The 10709-nt window shown below is 29.5% G+C and overlaps 1 protein-coding gene across 1 annotated transcript; it reads left to right on the forward strand.

Annotated features, from left to right (window-relative positions):
* The first annotated feature begins 4384 nt into the window (after positions 1-4384).
* Positions 4385-5222, forward strand: LOC110619705 (DNA repair protein RAD50). The gene is made up of 4 exons (XM_021763250.2): positions 4385-4625; positions 4702-4812; positions 4903-4983; positions 5076-5222. Exons 1-4 carry the CDS (start codon positions 4422-4424, stop codon positions 5148-5150), a joined length of 471 nt encoding a protein of 156 aa, XP_021618942.1. The 5' UTR covers positions 4385-4421; the 3' UTR covers positions 5151-5222.
* Positions 5223-10709: the final 5487 nt, after the last annotated feature.

The raw sequence follows: 10709 nt of genomic DNA on the forward strand, positions 1-10709 counted from the left end.
ATTTCTATTCTCTGTAAACATTTTACAGAATTTTAAATATAACATTATCCCCATTTTCAAATGCTTAATTTTCACCGAGTTACTAAAAACAAATGCTGTTGCTGATGCATTTCACTGGAAAATTAATTAAACAGAGAATTCGAAGCTTCTGATAACTTTGGATCATTTTCTAAACTAATTTTTTTTTTCAATGTGATTACATTAACTTCTAGCTTTTTAAGTAGCTGGAAAAGAACTTGTCGAACAAATAATATGAAGCTGTTTCATTGCATGAAACACCATCTCTTCCAGCCTTCAAAAATCTTCTTTAACTTCTACAAAGCTGCAGGAATATATATGTGTATATATATATGAAGAGAAAATTGGAAGACTTGTTATCTATAGCAGGATTAATTACAGGCAAGTGCAGCCTCTCCACTACAGTAAAAGAATAGAGCTTGGAAAAGAAGCAAAGATAATCGGAAATGGATTTTGGTTTGTGCTATTTGTTTTGTTTTGTTTTGGGAAAAGTGATTTTAACTAATTCTTGCTTTTACAAAATTTTACTTTAAATTAAAATAAAAAATTTAATGAAGGAAGAGTTAATTATAAATTGGATCGAGAATTTCTTAAATTTAAACAAGCTCCAATTGTTGCTTAATTCATACTCTTTTTTGAGTGCTTAATTCATACTCTTTTAACTATTGATTTTAAGCGATTTTATTTTTTTGAATTAATAATATGTAAACAAACACAAAACACTTATAAAATTAATTATGACATAGTTACTTATTGATAATCGTCAGATCTCACACCCTCATGGGCTGAATCAAAGCCTCCAAAAGTAGACCGGGCTTAAGTTCGGAACGCCCCTAGGCAGACCTGGTCTGTGGCTTCGACCCAAGATTTAGCCTGAGTAATGGGTCTGGTCGTCGGTAAGCCCAAGTCCAGTAAAGAGGAGGCCGGCCCAAGAATGAGACATGGGGAGAAATAAGCCAGTCTCGTCCTTTCACAACCCTATTCGCATGCGCACCAAAAAGAATTAAATGGCCGCCTAACACAGGTATACAACTAATGGTATGGGTCCATCGAATAGAGACAGACGTCACTGTAACTGAGAGGCCGTTAGGCGCCACTGGCAAGCAAGAAGGATAGAATAAAAGGGGAAAGGACTCCATTCAAAAGAAAAAATAAAAGCTTACACATAGAAAAACTCTATTTTCTGGATCTTAGAATATTACTTATTAAGATCAAAACATACATTAGAATATTTTGATTCAATATTAATAAAATTAATTTAAATAATTAAAAGTTAATATAATTATAAATAGGATAATTAACCGAAAATGTATAAATTTTACATCATTTTACATTTTAATTCGAGTGTTTAAATTTTGGATGTATTGAATTTTAGTTGATTTTTAAAAATCAAAATGTGAAAGTTTATACGGTATGAAAATTATAATAACTTATACTTAATTATAGTTGACTGATATATTTAATTTTAAAAAAATAATAATCTAACTATTAAATATTTAGTTAATAAATTTTGTTTTGCAATAATAATTATGAAAATTTTATAATAAATATATTCATTTTTATTATTTTGTATATATTGTAATTTTAAATTAAATAATATTTCTGATATAAAATATTTATAATTATTACTTTAAAATAAATGAATGCGTGAACTATATAATTTAATAATTGAATTGCTTATTTTTAATTTTAATTTTAAAAATTATCAAAATTAACTAAATTAACGTAAAGGCAAATGTTTTATCAATATATCTAAAATTTAAATATTTAAATTAAAATATAAAATGATGCAAACATTTAGATTTTTTAGCTAATTAACTTTATAAATAATATAAAAAATTTTAAAAAAATAATTTTATCCATGGACAAATTTATCTCTTTATTTTGTATCTTTGTATATATTATAGATAAATTTTTTAAAATAGTTTTATTTCTACAAGTTGTGTTTCGACTTGGGTTGCTTAAGTTTATACAGATTTAATTGTTATCGCTAAAAAAGTCAAAATGGATTAAGATAGCTTGAATAGTTTATCGTGAGAAATTGAAGTTTGAAGCTCAAGTTGTCTAGCCTACTTAATATCAAAATAATACATTTATATTAATTTTATTTAACTAATAAATATATGATAAAATATCATCACTTAAAAAAATATATATGTGATGTGGCGAAATAAAACTGTATCACGATTAGTCAATCTGCAAGAGATAGAACGTGAAATGATTGGCGTTTATGACAACCACTCCGATTTTCAAGTTAATAAACTAAAAAAAAGGGCGAATGTAATGAATTATTTTAAACTTAATACTAATTGTATAAGAATACGTAACTTGATTTCTGCTGTCATTAGTTTTATACCGTAAGAAAATGAAATTAATTATATTATTTCTTCAAAATTCGGCTGATACTGGTTAATTGATAGAAAATCCTATCGGCTAATTAATAGAAGATTTCATTGGCTAATTGATCGAGAATCTCATTATTATAGATGTAATAGGGATCTACTAGATTATTCCTGTTAATATTAATTTTATGCGAAAACTCGACCTATTCATAAGAAAGCGAGTTTTAATGAAAAATCATATGCCACTATATTTGGATCTTTTTTTTACAGGTGAAATCGCGTATCAACTTATTAAAATCTTGTCATATAACTCTATTTTATAATAACAGCTAATAATTTATTTTAAATAATTATTGGATTATATTAATATAAAAAATGACATAATAATTTTCCATATTCATGTGAGATGGCATTAAATGCATAAATTTATATATAAATATTTATTTTAATAATTAAAAAATTTATCTGGTCGAGCTTATAATAGCTATCTTTTACATATAGGTAGTAATTTGGCTCTTCCATGTTAAAATTAATTTAATATGAATTAATTATTAAAATAATTTATAATATATATAGTCTCCCAAATTTAATAAAACTCACAGTTTTTAAAGTTTACTGAATGTGAAAGACTAAAATTTTACATTTAATCATAATTATAATTTAAATTTTCAATTTTAGACTATTAAAACCTCATTTTTAAATTTGTTAAAATTATAATTAATCTCTAAGATAATTTATCCAATTAAATATAAAACTTTTAAACTTTATATTTAATCACAATTACAACCAAAATTTTTAGCATTTATATTGAGACTTTTTAAAGTTTTTGTAAGTATAGTTCACTTTTAAAATAATTTTGACTAAATTTAAATTTATATACGTGTCATATCAAATGTTATTTATTTATTTTTTAAATATTAATTAAATTAATGTAAATACTTTTTTAATGTTAATTAACCATATAACTTAAAAGTATTTTTTATTACTCTAATTTCTAATTTAAATATGAAGTCTCCATTTTGAATAAATTTCTAAATTTAACTAGTTTTAAATTAGGAATTTTAGAGTTTAAATTAGGGTGTAGAACAATAAAAATCAAGTATTTTTAGAATATATAGTTAACTATAGTTAAATAATTACTTATTTAGATTTAAGAGTAAAAAAATATCATATAGCGTAATACACGTGCTAATTTAAAATTGATCAAAATTATTTTAAGAATTAGCTATAATTAAAAAAAAATAAACGAATTAGATATAATATTAAATTTTTTAACTATAATCATAATCATGGTTATATATAAAGTTTTAAATTTATATCCAATTGAATAAATTATCTTAAAATTTGTTAATAATTATAACAAATTTAAAAATTAAAATTTTATCCTTCAAAATTAAAAGTTTCGACTTTAACGTAAAACTTTTAATTTTTTAAGTCCAATAAGATTAATTTTAATGAGTAACAATTTAGTTCTAAGGTTTTATTTTATTAAAAAAATAGTTTTTTTTTAATTAAAATTTACTATTAAACTATAACCATTCAATCTTTTTGAATTTCAATTTTTATAATATTTTAGTTCTTTTAATTTTAATAATTTATAACGATTTAACTCTTATAATTTTAATATTTATAACAATTTAATTTTTTTAATTTAAGTTAACTTCATGATTGATTAATGCTTAATTTAACTTAATGACTATTTTGTTAATAAAATAAAAACTCAACAACTAAATTATTTACTAGTAAAAAATTGGATTAAATTGTTAGGTTTATGAAATTTTATAGACTATATTGTAAATTCACCCTAATTTGTAAAAGTTTTTGGCAAGTATACATTCAATTTGCTTTGATTGCAATTTTTTCAAGTGAAAGCAAGTGAGGTTTGAGAGCTTTTAAAGGGAATCTTTCTCTTGCTTTCTTAGGAAACTAGTCAAAAGAAAGCAACTTCTTTTGAGAAGGAATTTTCAAGCAAAAGCAAAATACATATTGAAGAAAACGAAGTTTTGGATTAATAGTGGAAAAAGAGTTGTAGTATTAAAGAGAAGAGTATAGAGAAGGAACATGGGAAGCATGGGAAGCAGTGGAAGGCTATCAATGGAAGAAAATGAAGAAGAAAAAGAAGAAGAGAGTTCAAAATTTGACATGGCAACATTTGAAGCTAGAGAAGAGGAGATTGAAAGGAAGAAGATGGAGGTTAAAGAGAAAATTGAAGTTCAATTAAGCCAAGCCGAAGAAGAAGCTAAGCGCTTAACTCAAATTTGGGATGTAAGTTTTTCTATAATGGAAAGATTTTCCATTTTAATTGATAATCGAATTTATTTAAGTATATATTTTGTCTTAGGAGCTTGAAGTGATGGTTGATCCTATGAGAAAAGAAGTTGGATTTATCCGCAAGAAGATAGACATGGTTAATAGAGAGCTGAAACCACTGGGTCTGACCTGTCAGAAGAAGGTTCATTTTCTTTTCTTTTCCTTTCTTTTCTTTTCTTTTCTTTTCTTTTCTCTTCTTTTCTCTGTTGATATATAACACAATGGATAGCAGGAGAAAGAATACAAAGAAGCATTGGAATCTTTTAATGAAAAGAACAAGGAGAAAGCTCAGCTTGTTACCACATTGGTAGAGGTATATATTTTCTTTTTTTTTTTTAATTAATTTTCTTTTTGTAAAATATATATATTTTTTGCATTTCACTTTTTGCCCTGTAATCTTAACAGCTGCTGACTGAAAGTGAAAAATTGAGGACGATGAAACTGGAAGAACTGACCAAGAATTTGGAAGCCAAACCCTGAGATGCCTATTACATTAGACCAATTAATTTTGCATTTATTATTGTAATTTTTATTTTTATTAGTTTATGTTAAAAAATGAGGGCTTATTAAAAAAATAATAAATACATCAAAATATATTTTTATATTTTTTATTAAAAAATTCAAAAAACAAAAAAGTTTCATTTATAGATTTAACATAATGATAAGTAAAACAGTTTAATGGTTGGTTTGGAGGAAAATTTTCCACCAAACCAATCCAATCCAAACTACTATATTTGATCCTCAAATTATTACTGAACCAATTAATCCAATAGAAAATTTTGTAAAACTTAGGTGAGTCTGTTTTACCGTGACAGTTTACTGTCTATTTTGAATGAATTTTATGTAGCATCAGAAATCTCTCGTTGATCTTTAATTCTTTATCTTTAAAGGTGTAATAATTATTTTCATAATCCAAATTATGTGGCTTGTTTATTTAGACGCTCGATATCCTTATTTTCTTTTTATTTGCCATGCCAATAAGTTAAATTTAAAATTTTATCTGATAAAAATTATTTTTTAACAAAAAATAAAATTTTAATGATAAAATTAATTTTTGTTAAAATGACACGACTAAATTATTGATTTTATTAAAAATTATAAATAATATTATAAATAACTTTTTTTTAATATTTTAGGAGAATGTGCAATATTAATTAATTATTATTTTGAATTTATTTTTTATTATACAGTAAAATTATTATATTTAAAGAGGACAATGTTGAGCAACGAGTGAGTGATGATATATAAAATTAACTACTATATGTCAACCGCAAATTATTACTAAACCAATGAATCAATAGCAAATTTTGTGAAAATAGGTGAAAATAAGTGCTCGATTTGGATATCACAACCAATTATCAAATGAAAAATTTTTCTAAGTTTCAAGTTATTGAAAATTTCATTCCTTGTCTATTTTATTTATCGTTTTAGTTTGAATAAATTATAAATAACTGAATATACAATGAAGATTAAATTATCATGTATTAAAAAACAAAAAGAATAATAAAATTAATTCTCCACATTACTATTTTTAAAATAAAAATAAAAATATTAAATATATAAATTCAGGAATAAAGCCAAAATTTCAATTTAAAGTGGTAAATTTTGATATTCAATCTATTTTATAGCTATAAATTTACTTTAATTTTCATTTATTATGTCATCTTTTTAAAAATATAATTTATTTATTAATACACTCATATTATTAAAAAAATCAATTAATTTTAAAATAATTTAGTTTAGGAGATCTGCCAGATTGTAACTATTTAATGGTACTTTCCTTATAGAGACTCGCCCTAAAGTTGAGAGTGCGAGTCTATCTAACCTGAGACTAACCTCTTCTGAAGAGCCTGTGCCTTCTTTTTACGGATAGGACTGCGTATAAATTTATCAGATCCTTACCATGTGCCCCTATCTTATAGTGACAGCTTATTGTCTACTTTGGGTGAATCTTATGTAGCACCAGAGGTCCCCCGCTTGTCTTCAATTCTTTATATTCGAAGGTGACAGTTGTCTTCATGATCCGGGTCAGGTAGCTTGTTTGTCTGGGCTGAGCGCACGATATCGTTGCTTTCTTCTTACTTGCCTTGCCGATCAGTTAGGTCTAAGATCTTATCTGGCAAAAATTGATCCGAGTGATATAGTAATGCATTGACGAGTTTTCAGGCTCTCTCTAGCCCTGGGAATCATCTGGGTATCTTCTAGCCCTTACGAGCCCCTTGACCTTTTCTACCCTTATCGAGCTTCCAAGCATTTTTCAGCCCTAGCGTTCTTTCGAGCATTTTCTTGCCCCGATGAACTCCTTGGCTTTTTAGAGCCTGTCATTTTCTTGCCTCGATGAGCTCCTTGGCTTTTTACAACTCTGACGGGCTTACGAGTATTTGTTAGCCTTAATGAACTCCTTGCCTTTTTACAGCTCTGACGAGCTTCTTAGCCTTTTACAACCCTGAGATGCTTTATACATTTTCTAGTCCTGATGAGCTTTTTGGCTTTTTACAGCATTGACGGATTTTCGAGCATTTTCTAGCTCTTGTGAGCTCCTTTCACTCGAGCTTTCGGGCATTTTTCTTAGCCTTGATGACCTTCTTGCAAGCTTCATTTTCTCACTTGGCATCCTGTCCTGCCTTTGTCAATCCTCAAAAGGTCTCACCCATTTATAATGGGCCTTCCTTATTTGCAAAAAGTTTTAGATTGCTGGGAGTAATTGTAAGAGTAACAATATATGCTTGTGACTCTTTTTGTGAAATGAGACCAATGCTCTTGATCGCGTGTCCTAGCTCATACCCGCCTTGAGGTCTGGGCATGAAATGCCTTAGAAACTTCTCGTGGAGCGAAATTAACACTCTATAGGTCAGCCTGACATATACCTGCCTTGAAGCCTAACATTAAATGCCAGGATTAACACCCAATTGATCGACCTGGCATGTACCTGTCTTGCGGCCTAGCATCGAATGTCTTAGAAACTTCTTGGGACTAACACCCGATAGTTTGGCCTAGCGTATACTCTCTTTGTGGTCTGGCATGAAATGCCTCAGAATCTTCTTGTGAAGTGGGACTAACACCCGATTAGACGGCTTAGCATATACCCGCCTTGCAGCCTAGCATGAGATGCCTTAGAATTTTTTTGTGAAGCATGAATAACGTTTAGTTAAATGGCCTAGTGTATACCCGCCTTGAGGCCTTAGAAACTTCTTGTGAAGCGAGACTAACATCTTATTGGTTGGCCTAACTTATACTCATCTTGAGGCCTAACATCAAATGTCTTAGAAAATTCTCAAGACTAACACCCGGTAGGTCGGCCTGGCGTATACCCACCTTGCAGCCTGACATCGAATGCCTTGATTATGCGGGCATGCTTGGATGGTCTTGTGGCCTTATTATGCGGAATCCATGCCCGGATGGCCTTGCGGCCTTTTATGAATTTGTTTGTTTCCACGGACCAATGCCCTGATTATATATGAGATCTATTCTCGGATGGCTTTGTGGCCTTTTATAAATTTGTTTGTTTCCATGGACCAACGCCCGGATTATATGCGAGACCCATACCCGGATTATATGCGAAATCCATGCTCAGATAGCCTCGCGATTGCCTTATGGCCTTTGTTCTTATCTCCATGCTTTTATCCATCTAACGACTCTGATTTTTCTATAAAAAAAAGAAGCTTAAAGAATGCATCCTAATTTTATAACATTTTTAAAAATCACAAATATTTCTCTAAGGATAAAATAAAAGATTTGGTTATCTGACTTAATCGATTTCAAAACTTGAAGTTTGACTCAGGAGCTGGACATCTATGATATTCTTCCTATTTCACTCTTATTAACATTAGTCCTCCTGCAATCACATGAATAACCCCCATAAGTTCATGATTAGGGGTGGTTTAAGAAATTGTTACGTCGAGCTCGACATTTTATTGGGAAGGATTGAACCATGGGAACAAATCCTTCTATCTTTTCTACTTTTTCTGATAAACTTCTGAAGGTGTTGTTCCCTACTAACCTTTCGATCTCATCCTTCAATTACCGCACTCCTCCATTACATGTCTGTGGTCTTTATGAAAATAGCATTTCCTTGTCCTGTCTCGTTTTTCGGCTTTCTTAGGGTTGAGCTTTAGATGCCACCTGATCTTCTTGTCATTTATCTTAATCCATATTAGAATATGCGTTTATGAGTCGTTCAATAGGGTATATTTCTTATACTTACCTCGGCCATTCCTTCCCTCATACCCTTACTTCTTCGACTTTTGGCCTTGCTTCTGACCTGTCCTTTTATCCTTTTCCCATTCTTCCTAGAACCTTTGGGCAGCTCGTACCAGCTTCCAGCCAGCGTCCTTGGGAACATCATCTGATGGCTCCTCTTCCTCGAACTTGTCCTTCCCTCTGGACTGAGTCTAGATTGTCTCTGTAAAAAAATGATGATAAATATAACATTCCTTAATAATCAGGCGATGATGTAGTCGGTTTGTTGGCAAGAGATTTTCACCGGCTAATTAGTCAAGAATCTCGTGAGAGCAGGCGTAAAAGGGATTTGTTGGATTGTAACGGTCTAATTGTACCTTCTTTATGGAGACTCACCCTGAAGTTGAGAGAGCGAGTCTATCCGACCTGAGACCGACCTGTCATGAAGCGTCTGGATCTTCTTTTCTATGAGTGGAACCGCATATAAATTTATTAGATTCTTGCCACGTAACTATGTCTTATTGTGATAACTCACTGTCTACTTTAGGCGAATATTATGCAGCATCACTATCATTGATTATGATTACTTTAAAAATTTTAATTCAATTCATATAAGCCCTTATTTTTTAAGAAAAAAATATTTATTTTTTTTGCGCACATCTTAAATGTTTAGGATCTAGTAGGAGAAGACCTTACATATCTCAATACATTTTTAATTCTAAGGATTAAATCATTGAGGTCATTTAGTCCTTCTTTCACAACTAAATTCACAATATGAGCACGGCATCTAACATGCATAAACTCATGATCTAAGATAGTACCCTTCCAATCTTTAGTTTCCTTCTTCAAATATCTAATAGCACCGTCATTGGAGCTTGCATTATCAACATTAATAGTAAAAATATGGTCTATTTTCCAATTCAAAAAACAATATATCTCAACCATTTTACCAATTATCTCTCCTTTATGATTAAAACATAAATAAAAATTTAAGATCCTTTTAAATAAGTTCTAGTGCTAGCACCCATAAACCACTAATCCCATGATTTTTAGAACTATAAGCATATGTTTTCCCACAATAAATACATATTGTCTTAACTTCAACTCCTTCCTCAATTTTATTAAAATAATCCTATACCGTGAATTCATTTAGAACCCCACCTACTATATTGCCTACCAAGGCAAGAATCTTGATTAGTTTCATTATCCATTTAAAAAAAATTATAATACAATAATTAATGAAAAAATTACAAAGTATTAAAATCAACAATAAGTATATAGATAGAAAGTAAAAATCAACATCCATCTAACAATGAAGATATTCATTTCATAAGTGATAGGCTGTAGGAAAAAATTCAAGCAAATGATAGACAGTAACAAGTAAGACGTTGCAAAGATCAATGGAACTTTGCTACCTTCTCTCAACCATGGCATTTACTTTTATTTTCATTTTATTTATTTTCTCCTTTTCTTTCGGTCGAGGCTGTGTAGGCTTGACCATTGCACCCAAATTCAACTTAAAGATAAAAGTTTCCCATCTCTTTTTAATATAAAAATGCCACAGTCCACAGCCCAAACTTGCTGACGTTGGCGCTGCCATTATGGCCTAAACTTGCAGCTCCTTTCACACTCAGTAGTTAGAACCTTAGGTCCTCTCGTGAATATGCACATAGTGCACAAAGTAGAGATTCCAAGAGTTGGTGAAGTTCTTGATATTGGTCTTATATTCTATTATTATTATTATCAATGAATATAAGTTTGTCCTATTTGCTGAAATTAATGAGCAACCTTATCTCTTTCTACATAAACTATAATATGCAAATCACATGGTCTAGCTGGCTAAACTGGAGTGTTGAATTC

Source organism: Manihot esculenta, chromosome 7 (assembly GCF_001659605.2).
Source record: "Manihot esculenta cultivar AM560-2 chromosome 7, M.esculenta_v8, whole genome shotgun sequence".
Lineage (NCBI taxonomy): Eukaryota > Viridiplantae > Streptophyta > Magnoliopsida > Malpighiales > Euphorbiaceae > Manihot > Manihot esculenta.